Consider the following 22776-nt stretch of genomic DNA (forward strand, 5'->3'; position numbering starts at 1 on the left):
CACCGTGGCCCTGATGTGCGACAACGCCACGGTGGTGGCCTACGTGAAAAAGCAGGGAGGACGGAAGTCCAGGGAGCTGTGCAATCTCACAACAGAGTTCCTGGAATGGGCAGAGGAGGAACAGATCAAGGTCACAGCCAGATTCATTCCCAGAAAGAAGAACGTCCTAGCCGACGGCCTCAGCAGGATGGGCCAAGTGGTAGGTTCCGAGTGGTCTCAACACTCGGAAGTGCCCAAGACCCTCATCCTGAAGTGGGGCTCTCTGGTGATAGACCTCTTTGCCACGAGACTAAATGCACAGCTCCAAGTGTTGTGTTCTCCTGTGCCAGATCCAACAGCAGTGTTTGAGGACGCCTTCCAACACCCTTGGGACAACCTCGACATTTACGCCTTTCCCCCTTTCGGGATGCTCAGACAGGTCCTCAACAGGGTGAGACGGACGGACAACCTGTGGATGACTTTGGTAGCACCCTGGTGGCCCGAGAGAGAATGGTTCGCAGACCTAAAGGAACTGGCATGCCTTCCTCCTTGGTCTCTTCCGGACAGACCAGACCTTCTCCGGCAGCCTCACTTCCAAAGGTTCCATGAAAACCCTCGGTCCCTCCGCCTTCACGCGTGGAGGTTATCGAGCGTCTCCTGAGGAAGGAAGGATATTCATCGAAGACCGCAGCAAGGATGTCAGGGTACCTGAGACGTTCGTCAGTCGCGGTATACCAGGCGAAGTGGGCTACCTTTACAAAGTGGTGCTCCTTGAAGAACATCAAGCCGTTAGGGGCCTCCATTCACAAGATAGCAGACTTCCTGGTCTATCTCAGGGACGAAGTGGGCACGTCCATCCTAGCCATTAAGGGAGTCCGGGCGGCGTTGGGCCAAGTCTTCCTCCTAAAAGGCATCGACCTAGGTTCTTCCAGAAAGATCTCAATGCTCATCAAGAGCTTCGAGCAGTCGTGTTCCCCCCAGGCCGCTAGAGTGCTCCAGTGGGATGTGGCTAGATTACTGAAGATGCTTTCGGAATCGCCCTTCGAGCCGCTCAAGGACATCCTAGACAAAGAACTTACCCTCAAGACGGTCTTTCTGTTAGCCCTGGCATCGGCCAAAAGAGTGAGTGAGATTCATGGTCTGTCGCATGAGGTCTCACACTCGAAGGGCTGGAAAGAAGCTACCTTCACGTTCTTACCAGCCTTCGTACCCAAGACTCAGAATCCAGTGGTTTGGGACCCTAGGTTTAAGGGCTTCCCAGTGCCAGCTATCCCGCGGTCGGACAACCCGAGGGACTTGCTACTGTGCCCTGTCAGAGCGGTACGCAAGTACCTAGAGAGGATGGCCAACCGTCGCCCTGAGATCAAGAGTCTGTTCGTCTCCTCAGGACTGGTGAAGAAGCCAGTCTCCAAGAATACGATCTCCTTCTGGCTGCGGCAGGTGATCAGGAGGGTATACAGCAGCTCAGGGGTCTCTCTTCCAGGAAAGCCTAGACCTCACGACATTAGGGGCATGAGTACTTCGTTGGCCTTTGAAAGGAGCATGGCAGTGGGCCAGATCCTGAGAGCAGGTACATGGTCCAGACAATCTACCTTTACGGCTCATTACCTAAAGGCTTGTTCGAGGAAATCCTTGGACGGGTTCTCGCTCGGTCCCGTCATTTCCGCACTCCAAAAGATTTAAGGTGTAGCCCCGGGGAAGCCGCAGGCGGTAAGTCCAAGAGACACAGGTTCCTTCCTTATCCCTTTACCCCCTTTTTCACCTTCCCCTACATGACCCTTGAATCCTTCACCTGCCATGGGACAAGTCTGTCAGTGAAAGAATACGGCGCCAAGGATTTGTTGCAGAGGTGAGTTACTTAGACACTAAGATAGTTTTTTGCGTAGTTTTCCCTATTTATTCGTTTTTCTCTTGGGTCAGCAGAACCTAGCCTCCTATCTAGGTTCCCTTGTTTCCCTGCGTTCAACGGTCTCTAGGTCCAGAAGGCCACTCCCACCTCCTAAAGTATAAGTCTCCTAAGAAAGTAGTTCGAGGTAAGTACTCCGTGTTGGAACAAATCACAAATTTTTTAAGTAATTTGTATATTTCCTAACAGTACTTACCTCGAACTACTTTCGGGTTATGGCCCTCCCATCCTGCCCCGAGTGCCTTACAGGACTTAATAGAAACCTTCTACCAAAACTTACTGGCGACCGAAACCTGAACGAGCATGCTCTCTGACCCCGGGTCGCCACATGGCGCGTATCACTCCGCCAGAGATTCCCCACATAAAAAACGGGAGTAGGGTAAACTACACAAAATTCTGGTCAGTTGGGAGGAGATCCCAGATACTCCTAAGAAAGTAGTTCAAGATAAGTACTGTTAGGAAAAATACAAATTACTTAAAATTTGTGATTTTTTCTCTTTTCCCCTCATATCCCACCCTTCTGAGCAGTTGGTGTGGGCTTGATCTTTCTTTACCAGGTGTCTAGCAGCACCTCAGAACAAGCATACTCAGTGCTTTATATTATTTGTTCCTACCTAGTAACAAACAATCATTCAGTAAAGCTAGAAAACTCAGCTGTTAGAAGTTATAACGAGATGTCGGTAGTCACTAGCGGCTGGTGGGGTATCATCATCATTGTTATTGTTATCCTCCACCCCTTAGTGACATATGTCAACAAGCAAGGAGGTACTGTTTCACAGCACCTTGGCGAAGCAGACTCACTCTTGGGCACTAAACAACTCTGTGGAACTGTCAGCAAGATTCATTGTGGGCTAAAGGAATGTACATGTCGTGGCCTGATTGGTAACGTTTTTGCCTGGTGTTTGCCAATCGGGGGTTCGAGTCCCACTCAGGCTCGTTAGGGCCATTTGTGTCTGCAACCTTACCATCCTTGTGAACTAAGGATGGGGTGTTGTGTTTGGGGGAGCCTATAGGTCTATCTGGTGAGTCATCAGCAGCCATTGCCTGGCCCTTCCTGGTTCTAGCTTGGGTGGAGAGAGGGCTTGGGCACTGATCATATAATAAATGGCCAGTCTCTAGGGCATTTTCTTGCTTGCTAGGACAATGTCACTGTCCCTTGCCTCTGCCATTCATGAGTGGCCTTTAAATCTTTAATTGCTGACAGTCTCAATAGCTAAGTATTGTGTTCATCCTCTAGTGGCAGTGTCTTTTGACTTTGTGAGGTTCTCCATCAATAGATATGTTCCATCAATAGATATGTTTGGTACAAGGTTCAACAGAAAACTACTAGTGTTCTGTTCACTGGTCCCTACCATCTAGTGGTACAAGAGGACGCGTCCCAACACCTGATTTGAAGGTTATTCAACTGGGCTGATTACCTTGAACCTCTGAGTAACCTTAATGGTCTCATGCCAAATAATACCCAGGTCTAATGATGCTTTTTATTTTAAGTACCGAGAGAGCTACCCCTTTTCTCCAATCTTCTTTGCCAACTACACCTTCAGAAGTACCCTAAATCTCTGAAAGCCCTGTCACTTCACAGGTGGAGACTATGCAACATCTTCTTAGAGTGAAAGGCTGTTTGTAAGGCACTGCAAAATAGATGTCTGATTATCTCTGAAAAACCTCAGTAGCAGTATACCAGGGAAAGTGGGCAATCTTCTGTAAATTGTGCCATAGAAAGTGTACTTCTTCAGTCAGTGCCTCTCTTCGCCTAATTACGACTTTCTCGTCTACCTTCGCAGAAAGTTCCTCTCAGTTTCAGTACTGAAAGTCCATCGCTTTCTTGAGAGTCACTTATCCAGAGGGCACCTGAAGAAGGTCTTGGGCCTTCGTCAGTTTTTTTCTATTAGTTGGCTCAGTTTGGAAGAACAGATTGAAAGACCTCAATTGGGTGTGTATAAGAGCAGCTCAGAATGGGTCTCAAGACAATCAATCTTAGTTACCCAGTTTCTGCAAAAAAATTCTCATGCCTTCGACCTTGCCGAAGACCCTCTTTTATTACCGTGTTGGTGTCATTGGTCCCTCTCCCCATATGTGATCCTTATTATGGAGGCATCCATGTCGTATTGGGGAGGTCATTCAGAAGAGACCAATGTACTCTGAAGTATCGAATTAAAGTACTGATGGAATAAAAGTACTGGGTGGAAAAAATCTCAATAATTAATAAAAGTACTGGGTGGAAAAAATCTCAAATTTTAATAAAAGTACTGGATGGAATAAAAGTACTGCCCGGAAAAAAAACTAGAAATTTAATAAAAGTACTGGATGGAATAAAAGTACTGACTGGAAAATAACGATTTCTTGAAGGGCGAATCTACAATAGTATTGCATATTCTTTCGCATAATTTTTCTATTTCTACGATAGTTTTACTTGCTGCCCAAAAATTTATGACGTTAAATTCAGGACGCAGATATGATTTATTTATTTTATTATTATTAGTAGTTTTATTTATTTTTTATATTTTATTATTGCGCTCGCCATGAATAGCGAGTGGCCCTACGATTGTACTCGCCAACGACAAATTCAACTCAGCAGTGTCCAAGGTTAGGCGAGCCCAATATCCCAAAATCCTGAAACTGTCCCCAACCCCCCCAAAAAATAAATAAATAAAAATAAAGAAGAGAAATAAAAAAGCTATTTATTACTGTAAAAAAAACTTTCACCAGGTAAAATTCACTCAGTTTTATAATTTATTTATCTTGAAAACAGGATATCTACCGGTAATTTATTTTTCAATATATATATATATATATATATATATATATATATATATATATATATATATGCCATCCGTCCTGAATAATGTATCAAATTGTAATTTTTGTCACCTCCTAATGATGAAAATGTACATTCGTGTGAACAGCATCCACGGATACGAGTTAAATTTCATAATCGTCAGGATCTGAAGACTCAGATGTATCGCACCTAAGCCGCCTCCGATAGCCTTACGCTGTTAGGATACGTTATTCAAAGTAAATTTATTCTTGGATATAAGGTTTGTTTTGCATACCTGTAAACTCCTAAGGGTTTATCTAACATAGAAGTGTGATTTAACATCGTTTAAATCATAAATTGTCATGAAATAATTGACGTTTGAAAAGAGACACAAAGGGAAAGCACGTCTATTTATAGAAACTGAAATCAGATAACGCATGTATCGTAGTGTTCAGAGAGCGACTTCCGCTTGACCTACATGTACGCTACGAGTTGAGATCTCGATTGCTACTTCAGCTAAGAAAATAAAAAAATTTGTACTTGTATAATTTCTCACCGGTACGATAGGTAGTATTGAATAAATATACTGGTTGAAAGATTTGTGAAAAATTAATAAGCGTACTGGGTGGAAATGGAGCGTACCGGCGGGAAGAAATTTGAAAAATAATTAACGTACCGGTGCGTTTATTTGATACTTCAGAGTAGTTGGGAAATAGTCTCCTCAGTTTGCCCCCTTTCATATACACGTGTTGAAACTGACGGCGGTTTTCCTGACGTTAAATAAGGAACATTCATTTCAAGATTTTAATCGACAACCAAACAGCAATTTTTGTTTCATGAGAAGAGATCCTTCTTGAGGATTCTTAATGCTGTGGTTCTCCCACTTATGAAGTTCCTTAAAGAAAGGGATTTGTCCCTTTCCCTGATCCACCTTTCGTGCTCTGCCTTCTCCAGAGAAGACAACCCTGGACATGAAGTCGTTCTTTGATCAGAGCTCCTTCCAAGAGATCCTTGAGGTTATCCAAGTTCTCCAAGGGGATCTGTTTGCATCAAAAGAGAACTACAAGTTTCCACTGTACATTGCTTTGAATGGGGATTTTCTGGCAGTGATAAGAGATACCTTGAACCTGGAATAGAACAGGTGATTGTCCAAGGGGAATGCAAGTGTACTATATCCAGGCCGATAGGTTACCTGCTTAGTATCCTGACTTGGATTCGGCCTAAGCAGTGAAATGGTCATTGATATGTCCCCCAAGGGATACTTCCTCTACCAACTCAAGGGATCCTGTGAGGATCCCAGTAGTAAGGCAAAGTCTAGGTCATCCACAGATCCAAAGTCAATAACGTGGATAGGGGCCTGGTCCATTACACCCCATTTCCAAAATCCCTGACTACTGAAATTGAGATATCAAGACGAAGATCTCTGAGATATTTTCTGGGTAGATACTCGGCAGGTCACGCGATCTTAGAAAATTGTACTATTCAGCACAGATCTTGGTTAATGACACTCATTTGCAATAGAAATGTTTTAAATGAAAAATCCTCATTATAAACTCTTGGAAAGGGTTAGGAAGTCTCCCAACTCTTTCTTATAATGACCACCAAACTAATAGAGATAGGCTCACAACACAAATACTGACTTATCTAAGATATTCACTTCAATAAGACAGGTGACAGTCCACCCTAGACCCGATATCATATAACTTTATGATTTACTAAGCCATGAGAACTACTAAAGTGAGCCTACCCATCCTTAAAATAGGAAAAAATTCATGTAATATATGATTCTATTACACACATCTCTTTTCTCCCTTCAATACCCATATCGGATGAATATAGAAGGATAACTACTTGTAAGAACAGCTGACTGACTGGTCAACACTCACTTCGTTTTCATATACCTGTTTGTTTGAAGACGGGAACATCTCCCCAACCACCAAATATTAAATCTTCCAATTCAATCATGTATGCAGAAATAGTCTAAAAAATTGGTTTTAAAGAACCACTATGACAGTACTTAGTAAATACACTTAATCCTACTTCAATACTAACCTTACCAAGGTTTTAATGGATAGGCTAATGAACACTCGGGCATGATTCAGCCAACATTAAGCTAGGAACTGACTGCAGTACAATTGAAAGTAATAATATTTACCCGTAACTCAATTAGATAACTTCCAATAAGGTCACGCTAGCCTAGCCATGGTGTAAATGCCATTCCTATTTCATAACGATATAATAATTGGACCTCGCTGATAATGAAATGAAGTTACCAGAATGGTCCTTGCAATCAACAACCCCCCTTTTATGTTACTGTGAGATAAAATGTCTAGAACAGTATTCTATATGTACTTAGGAAATTATAGGAGTCATAACACACTAACATTTGGAGGGCAAGAAACAAACAATTACTCGAATGTCAGCGCTAATCAAGCATGCTTATATTCTATAATTAAGCAACAAAAGGAAGAAAAAAAAACCTGAATATGGGTACTTAATAATGTTCTTGAAGTGATTGATGACACAAGATACATTGAGTATCCTTCAACAACCCAATATGAATGGTGTTTGAGGGTTTTTTTATGACGTAAGTACACTGGCGATGATTGGAAGAAACCTCTTTAGGACACCGTGCATGACGTCACTCATAATAGACAACTTGCACTACTGAGGTGCTGTGGCAAGTACAAATAGGCCTGAACTTACGAGTCCGTGTTTTGCACGTTGATATACAGGCCGTAGAGCAGGAGTGACAATAGTGTACACACCTAGTTTGTTTATCATAGAACCCTGCAAATGATGTGCGCAACTGTAATATGTTTGGAGGTGGGACAATAGATGTGACAGAGAATGGAAAATTAATTTTTCAATGATATTCGGCGATAGGAGCAATTTTCGTAGATGAAATTAAGAGAACCACAGGTAAGCTTCATTGAAATAATTTCCCCATCATTGCTGCTTGTGCTGTTTATACAGTATTTATGAATACTATGAGATGGCTGACTAATAATTATTTGTATTGTATTGTTGGTATGGCTTGCCAGAAAAATGATTACATCATTTACAAAGCCTTTTGTTGGATATATTTGTTACTTTTATCAAGTACAAATAAATCTACAGTACTTTATATTCAGTATAGTAAGAGCTGTGTAAAATCTTTGAATGGAGGATGTATACATGAATTTGTTCCGTAACTGAAATACAAACCACGCTATTTAATAGGGGTATTACTTTCGGCGTAGATGAAATGACGAGCCATTAAAATTTAACAAGGGTTTACTACCCACACCGCTAGTTAGCGATGGTAGTCGGACGTGTCCGCTTTCATCCTCGCTGCTCATTGGCAGCCATTAATGCTTTTTTTTTGCTTTTTCTTTGTGACAGGTTTGTGTGTGAAGTTGGCCTCTGCGATTATGCGCACCTGCGGAACATTCATGTCGGCGGTCGAGACAGACCCTCACACCCTTTGCCCTTACTGTAGAGGTCAACGGTGTGATAGTGATAACAAGTGTGGTGAGTGTAGGGAGTGGTCTACCTCCCAGTGGGAGAGGTTTTCTCGGCGACGTAAGAATAAGTCCAGGCGGGATATTTCTCCTTCGAAGGGTTCTTTGAAAGGAGAAAAACCCAAGGACTCTTCTTCCGTTGCTCAAACCTCCTCCGAAGCTCCCACTCGGTCGGTCTCTTTCGAGAGACCGGCGAGTGGTAGCGTATACCATTGTACTGTTTTCCAAGGTCGGGGTTCGAGAGATGGCGTTGCCTCCCCTAGCAAGGCAGCTCCACCTCTCCCCCCAGGGGAGGATGTGTCACTAACCCATCTTTTGCAGCTTTGGTCTTCCTTGGGGAACAGCCCCCAGAGGGCGCATATGCTGCAAAGCTCGCCTTCCTCTTCGCCAGAGAGGCCTTCCTTCACCTGCAGTGAGGAGGCGCCTCTTTGGTTCGTCATCTCCGTTGCAGTCCACCGCAGAGGAGCCTCTTCAGCGATCACCGACTGTTCCTGCTCTGGTCCTGGACCTCTCAGCGGATCGTTCGCGATCCCCTTCGGTGGAAGGTCGTCCTTTTAAAGGACACGTCGACCTTCCACACGTCAGACCTGCCGACCTGCCATCTCCGTTCCTGAGGGCTGATGCGCGCTACGCGCCAACAAATCCTGACTTTCATGCTCGTCGGGCATCGAACCCTAATACTGGGCATCAAGGGAGTATGCGCCATCGCGTGCATACTTCCCTCACGCGCCATGCCGATGATAGGCATACGCGCCAACGTTCTCCTGCGCACCAGGCTTTTCCTGAGCTAGCGCCCCTACGCTCACCTGCGCGCCATCAACCTCCTGCGCACCAGCAACCTCCTGCGCGCCAGCGCTCTCCCACGCGTCAGCGCTCTCCCACGCGTCAGCGCTCTCCAACGCGTCAGCGTTCTCTTGCGCGCCAGTGCTCTCCTGTGTGCCAGCGCTCTCCTGTACGACAGCGATCTCCTGCGCGCTAGCGCCCACGCACAGCGATCGTCTCTCCGGCGCGCCCACGCACAGCGATCATCTCTCCGGCGCGCCCACTATCTTTGGATCTGGGCGCTGTTGGGAAGTCTAAGGTGACTTCTCCTACGCGCCAGCGCTCACCAACGCGCCAACAGCTGTCTCACGCTCGCCATTGCGCCGACACGCTCAGTCTCCTACTCGCACCCACGAGCCCATTCTCTCCTGCAGTTGCGCGCCAACACGCACAGGCTTCAACTGCGCGCCCGCGCGCCAGGGGTATCTCCTGCGCTTGTGTGCTCTACGACATCTGCTGGGGCGCGCGAACTCTCGCCCGCGCGTCCGCGTATTCAACGCCCTGATCCTGCACGCCCACGCGCGCACGAACTTTCACCTGCGCGCGCGTGCCATCAGTCTCCTGTGTGCCCACAGTCTCCCGCGCACGCTCCTACGCGCCATCATTCTCCTGTGCGCCCTCGCAATTACCCACACGCGAACGCAGGCGCATCAGCAGTCTCCCACGCGTGCACCATCCATCGGTCTCCCGCGCGCGACCCCGGGTATTCTTCATCGCGCGAGCACCATTACGCGCCCCCGCACGAGCGTCAATGCCCTCCTGCGTGTGAGGCTGCGGGACAATGCACGGCAAGGTCGCTATCGCCGCATTCCCCTCCCCACAAACGCATAACAGCGTGCATTGCGGCAGACGGGAAACATCCAGAAAGGTCCTGGATCCCTGTTTCTTTTCAAGCAAACCCACCTTTGGGAACTCCTCCCAGGGATCCATCGATCCCTGTCCCTCTAGAGGGAGTGTCTGACAGCGCGACTGTCAGCCAACAACCATGGTTCGGTACTCTAATCATAGCAGTTCCGGACGTGGTATCTTCTCCGAGAGCTAAGTTGAATCCACGCAAGCCTTCGAGGCAGGTTCTTTCACCCCCCCAAACTTTTTCTCCTTCCCTGTCGGACGAGTACTTCCCGTCCTCAGGGGAATCATGTGAGGTGATGCATTCCCCCATCGCACCAATGGGGGAAACACCACCTCACGCTGAGAAGGCTTCCCGGGTAGGGGCTGAAAAGAACTTGCCACTGTCTATGTTGGAATCCATCATCCTTCCCAGGTATGAGTCGAAGGACTCGAAGACGGTACCAAAGTCCTCTACAAGACCTAGGACAGAGCCAACTAGCCACTCGGAGAACGTCCGCGAATCTCCCCAAGAAGAGCCTTTGGGGACAGGAGACTTCGCTGCAAGTCCGACTTCAGGAGGAGAACTACAAGAGTCAGAGCATGCATTTTGGCAAGTTCTGACTCTATTGATGGCTCTCAATGGGTTTGCCGACCCAGAGATCCCTCCTCGAGAGGGAGTGGACACGGTTTTGGACCGCATATTTGGCACTCAAAAACCTTCCAAGGCCAGTGCCCTGGTCTCAGGGGGTTAAGAGTACCAGGGACAAGATCGCTGTACAGCTCTCCGAGTTGTCCTCCTCCAACCGTTCCAGTGCCGGCAACAAGCTTCTCCCACCTCCTTGCGTACAGAAAAGGAGGTACTTCAAGATCTTGGAGGAGCCTTGTTTAGCTCTTCCTCTCCACCAATCGTTGGAAGAGCTTACCAGGGGAGTCCCTCTTGAGAGACTCTCCAACCGGCAGGTCTCGTTCTCGGCAACCGAGATCCTTAACCAGGAGAAGGTTGCGAAGTGTGCTATGCAAGCCACTTCGTGGCTTGACATCTAGTTAGGAACCTTAGGTATCCTGATACGCTCTGAGGATTTCTTCAAAGAACGTACCAGCAAAGCTATGGAGACGTTCCTCTTCTCAGGCACTCGCACGATTGAGTTTCTGGCCCACCAAGTCTCGAACTTGTGGGCAAACTCCATCCTGAAACGTCGGGATGCGGTGGCTGAGAGGTTCCATCAGAAGGTCCCTAGCACCGAGATCAATAGGCTCAGGCATCAATAGGCTCAGGCATTCTTCCTTGGAAGGAACGAACCTGTTTCAGCCTAAGGATGTGGAACAGGCCGCTGAGAGGTGGAGGAAGTCCCACCAAGACTCCCTCCTTCATAGGGCTTTGACATCTAAGCTCTATATGCCTCCAGCACCCCAGCAGTCCTGTCCGACCAAGACCACAAAACCAACGGCAGCAGCGAAGACAGTGGTGTCTAAGCCCTTTCCTGTCAAGGATAGGAAAGGCAAAAAGTCCTCCAGAGGAGGTAAGAATCCTAGAGGGAGCAGCCGAGGCTGTAAACGCTAGGATTAGCAATCCCCCTGCATGTCCACCAGTGGGGGATGCCTACAAAGTTGCGCAGACAGGTGGCAGAAACTCGGGGCCGATTCCTGGACGATTTCCGTAATCAGTCAGGGATATCGCGTCCTGTTCACAATATCTCTACCTCCCCTGACGACGAATCCAGTGTCATTGAGCTCCCTTGCCATGGGATCAGCAAGGGGGTAAGCCCTTCGGGCAGAAGTCCAGACCCTGTTGAAGAAGGGCGCTCTCCATGAGGCCCTCGACGGGTCCCCAGGCTTCTTCAGTCGACTCTTTCTTGTAAAGAAGGCGTCTGGAGGCTGGAGACCAGTCATCGACCTCTCGGCCCTGAGCAAGTTTGTCAAACAAACTCCGTTCAGCATGGAGACTGCAGACACGGTCAGACTAGCAGTGAGACCGCAAGACTTCATGTGTACACTGGATCTAAAGGACGCGTACTTCCAGATCCCAGTCCATCCGTCTTCAAGGAAGTACTTAAGATTCAGCCTAGACAACAAGGAGTACCAGTTCAAGGTGCTGTGTTTCGGTCTCTCCACATCACCACAGGTTTTCACCAGTGTTCATCCTAATATCTTCGTGGGCACACAGGATCGGCATCCGTCTCCTCCGTTATCTGGACGACTGGCTGATCCTAGCAGACTCGGTGTCATCCCTTCTTCAACACCGAGACAAAGTTCTGGGACTTTGCCAGGATCTGGGGATCATAGTAAATCTCGAGAAGTCCTCTCTGCTTCCCACTCAAAGAGTGGTATACCTAGGCATGATTATAGACACCAATCTCCACAAAGCGTTCCCACCAGACGACAGGATAGCAAGGCTGAGGAAGGTCGCAAGCCCTTTTCTCAGACGAGAAGAACTTCCTCGGTCACCTCTCGTCTTTGGCTCGTCTAGTTCCCAATGGTCGCCTCAGGATGAGATCCCTCCAGTGGCGACTCAAGTCCCTGTGGAATCAAGGCTACGATTCCCCGGATGTCATGATCCCTATGGGATCTGTGGAACGGACGGACCTCCAGTGGTGGGTGACAGACGAGAACCTACGAAGAGGAGTGGATCTTCTCGTCCTCCCCCTGGATTTGATGCTGTTTTCGGACGCCTCAAAGAAAGGGTGGGGGGCCCACGTACTGCACCACAAGACCTCAGGCCTGTGGTCAGAATCAGAAAAGTACCTCCATATAAATCTCCTAGAGATGAAGGCCGTCTTCCTGGCCCTTCAACAGTTCCAACAATACCTGGCGGGTCACTCTGTGGTGGTGATGAGCGACAACACCACAGTATTGGCTGACATCAACAAACAAGGAGGTACCTTTTTGAAGCAGCTACCCCATCTTGCAGTAGAGATACTGAGATGGGCCAAAACCCACTTGATTCCACTATCTGCACGCTTCATTCCAGGCAAAAGGAATGTGCTCACCGACAATCTGAGCAGATCGTCTCAGATAGAGAGTACCGAGTGGTCTTTGGATCATCTAGTAACCAACAAAGTCCTGACTTTGTGGGGTTCTCCGACTGTGGATCTATTCGCAACAGCCCTGAACTTCAAGCTTCCGCTGTACTGCTCCCCAGTCCCAGATCCCAAGGCTCTCTGGCAAGATGCTTTCCAACAACGGTTGGACAACATCGACGTTTACGCCTTTCCCCCATTCTGTCTGATGAGGAGGGTGCTCAACAAGACCAGAACATTGGTCAATCTCTCAATGACCCTCATAGCTCAGCTATGGCATCACGCGGAATGGTTTCCGAACCTTCTACAACTCCTAACGGAGCTACCGAGAGAACTCCCTCCACTGCACAATCTGCTCAGACAACCACATACCAACATCTTCCAGAAAGCTGTAGCTTCGCTACGACTTCACACCTGGAGACTATCCAGCATTTCCTCGCTGAGAGAAGATTTTTGCAGCAAGTTGCTGTCAGGATGTCTGGACATCTGCGAAAGTCATCCGCAGCAGTCTACCAGGCAAAGTAGAAAGTCTTCTGTGGTTGGTGTCGTGGAAGGGGTATCTCTCCACTCGATGCCACTATTCCAACAATAGCGGAGTTCCTCGTGTATTTGCGAGGAGTAATGCGCCTCTCAGTTTCGGCAGTGAAAGGCTATCGCTCAGCCTTGAGTCTAGCTTTCAGGCTGAAAGGAATGGACATTTCTTCATCGCTAGAACTTTCTCTACTCATACGTAGTTATGAACTTACCTGCCCTCAGTCGGAAGTGAGACCTCCTCCATGGAACGTGGTTCGAGTTCTCAGGTCTCTTAAGAGACCTCCCTATGAACCATTACGCCAGGCATCAGATCTCCACCTAACCTGGAAGACGGTGTTCCTACTAGCTTTGGCTTCAGCCAAGCGTGTTGGCGAACTTCATGGTCTCTCGTATGACATCGCCCATTCAAGGGGATGGGGGGAGGTAACGTTCAGCTTCGTCCCTGAGTTTATTGCTAAGACTCAGAATACTGGGGTAGCGGATCCTCGGTTCGACTCCTTCCGGATTTCTAGTCTCCGTTCTGTAACAGATGACCCAGACCATCTCTTACTATGCCCAGTAAGGAGTTTGAGGCTATATCTTAAAATAACAGCTGCAGTCCGTCCTCATGTGCCAGCATTATTCGTCAGCACAGGGAGGACTAAGAGGAGGGTCACCAAGAACACCATCTCGGCATGGATTCGTTGGGTGATTTATCTGGCGTTGAATCCAGATTCTCCTCCGTCACGTTGCCCTAGAGCACATGATGTCAGGGGCATAGCTACGTCCCTGGCCTTCAAAAGAAATTTTTCAGTGACGCAGGTTCTTCAAGCTGGGGTGTGGAACCGTCAGACAACCTTCACAGCCCACTACGTGCAAGACGTGACCCACAGGAAGCTCGATACGTTCTCTATCGGTCCTGTGGTGGCTGCACAACAGCTGGTTTAAAACCTCAAGCTCCTTATTGGACAAGTAGCAGGAGGTTGAGGGCATTGTTACCGGGTTTTAGTCTGCATGAATGAAAAGGTTTGACTGGCCCTTATTCTTTTCTTCATCATCCCCTCTCTTGTGGAAAGCAGCATCCTGGGTTCTCTGCATAGCTGACCTCAAACCACTGCAGGTAAACCATGTTCCCTTGTGTTCCTAGTATTAAGTTAATACTGTCATGTCTCCATACCCTGACGAGGTGGTATTGGGAAAGTCCTAGTCTACAAGTTTCCATGTAAAGAACTTCAGATCAACTTCCTAGGACGAGTCACACTTCATTATACTCAAATAATGAGTCCCCGGGCAAAGCCAAAAAGCCAGTACTGGCTGAGACGTCCACCCTTCCTAATGGGTGAGTCACCCCTATTAAATAGCGTGGTTTGTATTTCAGTTACGGAACAAATGACAAATTCGTAGATAATTTGTATTTTTCCTAACTATACAAACCTTAGCTATTTAATCAAACTTGCCCGCCAGCCCTATCCCCCTTGAAGTCCTACCTCCAAGCAAAGTGAGCTCAAGCACAGGTGTGTGTGAGGGGGGGGGTTTAGCAAGCTACCCTCCCCTACCCCGCTAACTAGCGGTGTGGGTAGTAAACCCTCGTTAAATTTTAATGGCTCGTCATTTCAGCTACGCTGAAAGTAATACCCCTATTAAATAGCTAAGGTTTGTATAGTTAGGAAAAATACAAATTATCTACGAATTTGTCATGTTACACTACTGAAAAATCCACATGAAAAATTAAAGTTTTATGGGATATGCCTGATGAAATGTTATTCAGTAAAAATTGTATCATTCAATACCTGAGGGAGTTTCCTTTAGCAAACAATGGCTTTATTCATCATGTTTATATCTATGACAAGATATGTTGTAACTTTTTTTTCGACCTCTTAGAAGATATTATTTTTTAAATCGAATGGCGTTATGCCAAGATACATAGCCTATTATATTTTAAAGTCCAGTAAATCTAAACCTCTTATTTAATGGGACTGCTTCCTCTCCAACCCATCATATGCATGTTTTGTGAGGAATCAGATGGAAACCTAAAGTAGATGAGATCCTCTTCCTCTGTAACAAGAGATGTAATTTAATGAAATGGCTCAAGAATTCTTTCACAGTATAGAATTGCAGTAAAAACAGCTTTAAGTATGTACAGTATTACCAATGAATAACTTGACATACAGGACATATTCATAATGCAATTTCCATTCGTGTGTAATGCCATAAACACCTTTGTTATGTTGTTTCAGTAACAGAAGGAGGATTAGAAGAAGATCATCAAGGCAATATGACTGTAGCTGCTGGCACTGATGTACACGGATCAGAATTAGCAGCAGCCAATCACGATTCTGTCATCCATTCTTCCCACGATCCCGGAAGTGGCTTCCATTTGGAGTTACTTTCCCAAACGATTCAACTAGAACTTCAGAGAACGCAGACGTCAACTGCAAGTTATCTCGGAATATCGGATAGGTGATAGGTGGAAGTATAACTGGTTAAAGGGAATAGATTAGCAGACAATTCAGTTAGCCTAACAGTTTTGTATGCAATATTGTGTAAACCTCTTAAATCCGCACAATAGGAAATAAGGATCTTTGATGTGAACTTTCTGAGTACCTGATGTATTACAGTCTTGATAGAAAATGTTGTGGTGTTGGAATTGCTATTATGTAAAGTAATTAGTTTCAGTTTTAGATAAAGTTTTTACATCTAACTAAATATCTCTTCATGGTGAGGATAATATTCTGTATTTTATTGTCATAATTACCCTGGTTGTTAGGTATTGACAGGCAACTAAAACCAAATGGAAAATGAATTAGCATTTATAACAGGACTTAGTGTATGTGATAATGTTTTTCATTGCTGCGGATTTGCAATCAGTTTGCTTGAAAGCACTTTGAGTTTTAGAAATCTCTTCAAAGGGTAACAGTAACATTTTGTTACATTGATGTGTTGCTAGTTATTTATCGTGTAGGTCAACTGATTGATGAGTTTACTGGGCAAACCTACAGCTAGAATTAAAGAGTCCATTGGGAGAACCTACTGATAGATTTACATACTGTATTTCGTAGGGAAAACCTACTTGTTTAAATCTGAGGAAAGCCAAACAAAATAGGAATAAATGTTAACAGTTGGAGTCAAATATGCTTTGGTCTAGTTTTGTAATCATGTTATATTATCAGAGAATCTTGTGCAAAATGAATTTTATGGTTGCGGAGATACTGTTTTAAAGAGAAGATATTCCATAGCTTTATGTTATGTATTTGTGAAACTTGGTGCCATGTTCAACAGTTAATGGTAGATAGTCTTAGATTTTTTATTTTAGCATTGTCATTTTCTTGTCATTCACAAATTCATAAACATTTCATGTTATATATTAAGTCTTGTATCATTAGTAAACATTGGTTTAAGTGATTGAATTATTAAATCATTTATTTCTAAAGAAAAGTCTTTAAATGTGTCTTTTGTTTACCTTTTATTATACAGTGTTTTACACAAAGTGTTGTTTGAAGCTTTAGTTTTAAATATTTAACTTAGCCGGTGAATATATAATAGCTGCAACTCTGTTGCTCGACAGACAAAAAACAGTAAAAACTCGCCAGCGATCGCTATACAGGTTGCGGGTGTGCCCACCAGCGCCAACTGTCGGCCAGATACCACTCTCTCGATGTAAACAAAGACTCAATTTCTTCTCTGTCGACGTGTCGACAAGACGTACTTTTACTCGCTGTAGAACCTGGAGTTTTCTCAACATATTTGGTGAAGTACTTCATTTTGGTTTGAGCTTTCGCAGTGCAGGTGTTTTATCTTCATCTTAAATCTTGAACTCGTTTTGGATAGATTTAATTTTTGGTGACAAAGAGAGTATGGACTTTCTTTGACTTTTAAATGGCCGACCCTTCCCTTAGACGGAAGTGTGTTTAGGCTTTTAGTAATTATCTTATCACGTTATAAATTAATTATAGATTTTCCTCTATATATTTTATATCTCACCGCCTTTATTAGGCCTCTTCGATTAAGAGTAGGCGGTCCTAACTTGGAAACCGAAGTTAAACAACGTTGAGCCCTTTCAATCGTAAATAGCTTTTAAAGAGCTAATGATTTAAAACTTTTTAAATGAATATTTTTAATAAATATTTTATGAAAGAATTTCTTTGAATAGTCTTCGTACTGTTTTCAAAGATGAACTAACGTTTAGTTTATTTATGCTACGCAGTTTGCGCTCTATCGTTACGATAGAGAGAGAGAGTATCACGGTTTCACTTTGCAGAAAGAGTAAATCGATTCTGACGTTTTGTTCATTCTTCTTTCAAAGCTTGAATGTTTTAAATTCTATTTTAAAGGAACTTTTTAATTGAAAAACCTTTCAGTTTTTTCCTTTGGTCAAATAACATGTTTTTTTGACGAAACGTAATTGGGCTCTTCTCTTAGGTGCGAAATCAAGAGAGAAAGAGAGAGAGAGATAGAGACGGAGGGAGAGAGAGGAGAGAAAACGTTCCGTTCAAGCGGGTAACGTTGTTCTCGAGTTACTCTCGTCCCTAGTCTCTGTACGGGGAGAAAGGAGAAAACGTTTTTAGTTTTATTCTCGTCCCCAGGCAATGTACGGTGAGAGATTGAAAACGTAGTTTTGAATGAACTAGTGTTTCTTCTCTTCCCCAACCACTGAATTTTTTTTTTATCTTAAAAGATGTTTACTGTTTTTTTGCTGGTATTAATGTGCTTGCATTATACGACTGATTTTGCATTTACTACCTTTTGATGAGGGTAGAATTGCGTGCTTCAGCTAGAAATCAGTAAAAGTTTCGATTTCAGTGAAATAAGTGCAAAACAGAAAATCGTAGTGATAAAGTGATATTGCGCAAAGTGTTACAGTGTTGCGTCCGAGGGTTCGTCTGTTCGTGCCTGTTGTTCACCTAGTCCGGGACCTCTTGCAAGCTCCCAAGCCCAGGGGAGAAGTAATGTCGTACGACTTATGGGTTCGAGAGGCCTTGATCAGCGAACAGACGTTTCCCTCTATGGTATCGGGTGTATCTTACCAAGATCTCCCCTACCATAAGGCGAGAGAGACAATTTTCTCCTCGTCATCCGAAGGCTTTTCGCATAAGAAACCTGAAACAAGGTTTCGAGGCCCTTAAGCGAAAGTCAGTCCTTTCAGGACAGGTCCAGCGTCCTGGTTGCAGCCATTAGGACAGCTCTGACCCTATGCAGTCATCGGAAAACTGCTCGCCGCCTAACAAAAGCGTAACACAGACTCCGAGAGTCTTTTTTGTTGGCAAAGTGTTGCGGTCACAGACGTTACCCTCGTCTCTTACCGCAACCATTTCCGTTGATCCCAAATGGGTTGTACGGCAAGACATGCAGAATGAGCTTGCCTCCCTTATGGAAGACTATTCTGCCGATTAGTCCGTTGAGCCTAGCCGTTTATCTCATCGAGATCCTGGCTTTCAGCCAACCTAACGTTCCTTTGTGCGTCCTGTTGACGTTGGCGTAGCTAAGTCACGTCTGTCAGGTTGTTTAGAACCACACTCGATGCGGTTTCGTGTGGATTTTCAGCCACATTTGGACGTTAGGCCACTTGCTGATGCTCCTGTTGATGTTCAGGACGTTCGCTAACAATCGGAGTTGACTTGTTTTGACGCTGTGCGTCAACCTCCGCATTCTAGAGTTGTTTTGACTGCTCAGTCTAGGCAGTCAAAGCAGTCTCGAGTGGACGCTGTGCGTCCTCACGCACCTGTTGTTGTTGACAGTTCACAGACTGTCAAGCAGTTACATGACGTTGCGTCCTGGTCTCTCGCACCTGTTGTTGTTGACAGTTCACAGACTGTCAAGCAGTTACATGACGTTGCGTCCTGGTCCGCTACTAATGCACCAGTGCGTGTGGACTCTGCTTGTAAAGCATTGCCACCACGGTAGGTCTCTCCCTTGCTTGAGACTCAGCTATTATCGGACAAGGTTCCTTTAGATGAGGAAGTTGCTGTTCCCCCTCCTACTGATATTCCCTTGAGGACTCTGTCAGACGGAGAGGAGCCTAAAGCTGCTTAGCCCTCTATGGACTTTAATTAAATCATGCTGATTTTTAAGGATCTTTGTCCGGATCTTTTTGTAACTGCTGCTCCTCGTTCGCCTAAACGTCAGAGCTTACACTAGGCCTAGCTACTTCGAAGCCGTTGTTTATAAGCTAGTGCTCTCTCGCTCTCCTAGAGAGCTTTACGTTTGCTAGGCGAGTGGTTTATCACCAGGAGGAGTTTGGGGGATACAACCTTGGCTTTCCCTTCTTTTAAACTGGCTTATAGAGCGAGAGTCTGATATGACACGAGAGAAGTTCTCGGCTTGGGAGTTCCTGCCTCTGCCCAGATAGACTTCTCAAATCTCGTAGACTCTCCCTGGCGCCTGGCCAGGAGACGCTCCAAGATTTTACAGGTCAACTTCACAGCTGTTTTCGAGCCTTTGAAGTTTTGCTGTACAATTATGTCATGCATAAACAAGGCTTTCAGGGATGGCTCCAATGATCTGACAGCCACATTCTCTGCAGGGACAAGTCCCTCAGGGATGGCTCCATGATTTGGCAGCCATGTTCACTGCAGGAGTACGTAAGAGGCAAGTGCGCTCAATGTGTTCATTGTCAAGACAAACTTCACGATGAAGTCTACCAGGCTGTCTTGACAGCATTTATGGAAGGCGACTGGATGGTCTCTCGACCTTCAGGAGGCATACTTCCACATTCCTATACACCCGGATTCCCAACCGTTTCTGAGGTTTGTTCACAGGAATGTGGGGTACCAGTTTCGAGCTATCGGAGATCAGAGCCTCCCTGTACTTGGACGACTGGCTTCTCAGAGCCTCTTCCAGTCATCGCTGTCTGAAGGATCTCAATTGGACTCTAGATCTGGCCAAGGAATTGGGACTCCTAGTCAACTTGGAAAAGTCACAGCTGGTCCCATCCCAAACTATTCTGTATTTAGGGATGGAGATTCACAGTCAAGTTTTTCGGGCTTTTCCGTCGGCCCCCAGAATAGATCAAGCCCTGCTCTCCATCCAGAAGATGCTGAAGAAAGAACGCTGCTCAGTCAGACTGTGGATGAGTCTGGTAGGGACGCTATCATCCCTGGAGCAATTTGTCTCGCTAGGAAGGCTACACCTCCGTCCTCTTCAATTCCATCTGGCTTTTCACTGGAAAAAGGACAAGACGCTAGAGGCGGTCTCGATCCCGATTTCCGAAAAGATAAAGTCTTGTCTGACTTGGTGGAAGGACAATATCAGCCTACGAGAGGGTCTTCCCCTGGCAGTTCAGATACCCAACCACGTTCTCTTCTCGGACGCATCGGACTTGGGCTGGGGCGCGACGCTGGACGGTCGGGAATGCTCAGGTCTGTGGAACTCGAGTCAGAGGAGCATGCATATCAACAGCAAGGAGCTTTTGGCGGTTCATCTGGCCTTGATAAGCTTCGAGAATCTCCTTCGAGGCAAGGTGGTGGAGGTAAACTCGGACAACACCACGGCCTTGGCGTACATTTACAAACAGGGAGGTACCCACTCACTGACTTTGTACGAGGTCACAAGGGACCTGCTCATCTGGTCAAAAGATCGAGGCATCTCCCTAGTAACGAGGTTCATCCAGGGCGACTTGAACGTCCTAGCAGATTGTCTCAGTCGGAAAGGTCAAGTAATTCCAATCGAATGGACCCTCCACAAGGATGTGTGCAAGAGACTTTGGTCGACTTGGGGTCACCCACCATAGATCTCTTTGCAACCTCGCTGACCAAGAGGCTTCCAATCTATTGCTCTCCAGTCCCGGACCCAGCAGCAATACATATAGATGCCTTCCTCCTAGATTGGTCACATCTGGATCTTTACGCATTCCCACCATTCAAGATTGTCAACAAGGTACTGCAGAAGTTCGCCTCTCACGAAGTGACAAGGTTGACGTTAGTTGCTCCCCTCTGGCCCGCGAGAGAATGGTTCACCGAGGTACTTCGATGGTTAGTAGACGTTCCCAGAAGTCTTCCTCTAAGAGTAGACCTTCTACGTCAGCCACACGTAAAGAAGGTACACCAAAGCCTCCACGCTCTTCGTCTGACTGCCTTCAGACTATCGAAAGACTCTCGAGGGCTAGAGGCTTTTCGAAGGAGGCAGCCAGTGCGATTGCTAGAGCAAGGAGAGCTTCTACCATTAGAGTCTACCAATCGAAGTGGGAAGTCTTCCGAGACTGGTGCAAGTCAGTTTCTGTATCTTCGACCAGTACCTCTGTAGCCCAAATAGCTGATTTTCTCTTATACCTGAGAAAAGGACGATCCCTTTCAGCTCCCACTATCAAGGGCTACAGAAGCATGTTGGCATCGGTCTTCCGGCATAGAGGCTTAGATCTTTCCAACAATAAAGATCTGCAAGACCTCCTTAAGTCTTTCGAGACCACTAAGGAGCGTCGTTTGGCTACTCCTGGGTGGAATTTAGACGTGGTCCTAAGATTCCTCATGTCAGACAGGTTTGAGCCTTTACAGTCAGCCTCCCTGAAAGATCTCACTCTTAAGACTCTTTTCCTGGTATGCTTAGCCTCAGCTAAAAGAGTTAGTGAGATTCATGCCTTCAGCAAGAACATCGGATTTTCGTCAGAAAAGGCCACTTGTTCTCTGCAACTTGGTTTTCTAGCCGAAAATGAGCTACCTTCTCGTCCTTGGCCTAAATCTTTCGATATTCCCAGCTTATCGGAGATCGTAGGCAATGAACTAGAAAGAGTCTTATGCCCTGTTAGAGCTCTTAAGTTCTACTTAGCTCGTACTAAACCTTTACGAGGCCAATCTGAAGCGTTATGGTGTTCGGTTAAGAAACCATCCTTGCCTATGTCAAAGAATGCTTTGTCATGTTTTATCAGATTGTTAATACGAGAAGCTCATTCACACTTGAGTGAGGAAGACCGATCTTTGCTTAAGGTTAAGACGCACGAGGTTAGAGCTGTAACAACTTCCGTGGCCTTTAAGCAAAATAGATCTCTGCAAAGTATCATGGACGCAACCTATTGGAGAAGCAAGTCAGTGTTCACGTCATGTTACTTAAAAGGTGTCCAGTCTCTTTACGAGAACTGCTACACACTGGGACCATTCGTAGCAGCGAGTGCAGTAGTGGGTGAGGGCTCAACCACTACAATTCCCTAATTCCATATCCTTTTAATCTGTCTCTTGAAATGTTTTAATGTTTTTATGGGTTGTCCGGAAGGCTAAGAAGCCTTTCGCATCCTGGTTGATTTGGCGGGTGGTCAAAGTCATTTCTTGAGAGCGCCCAGATTAGGGGTTTGATGAGGTCCTGTTGTATGGGTTGCAGCCCTTGATACTTCAGCTCCTGGGGGTCTGTCAGCATCCTAAGAGGATCGCGGGGCTCCGTAAGGAAGACGTACTTACAAGGCAGAGTAATCGTCTAAGTCGACTTCCTTACCAGGTACCTATTTATTTTGGTTTTGTTATATTG

General features: G+C 45.9%; 1 protein-coding gene across 2 annotated transcripts in view; it reads left to right on the forward strand.

The window, feature by feature from the left end:
* Window positions 1-16773, forward strand: part of LOC137650961 (uncharacterized) — a 70127-nt gene extending 53354 nt beyond the window's left edge. Inside the window, exon 4 of one of the 2 annotated variants that reach the window (XM_068384104.1) lies at window positions 15567-16773. In XM_068384104.1, the coding sequence (XP_068240205.1) occupies window positions 15567-15793 (227 nt within the window). In that variant the 3' untranslated portion in view covers window positions 15794-16773. The remainder of the gene's footprint in view (window positions 1-15566) is intronic. The other variant, XM_068384110.1, reaches the window with a different exon arrangement.
* Window positions 16774-22776: the final 6003 nt, after the last annotated feature.

This window comes from Palaemon carinicauda, chromosome 1, assembly GCF_036898095.1.
Source record: "Palaemon carinicauda isolate YSFRI2023 chromosome 1, ASM3689809v2, whole genome shotgun sequence".
NCBI lineage: Eukaryota > Metazoa > Arthropoda > Malacostraca > Decapoda > Palaemonidae > Palaemon > Palaemon carinicauda.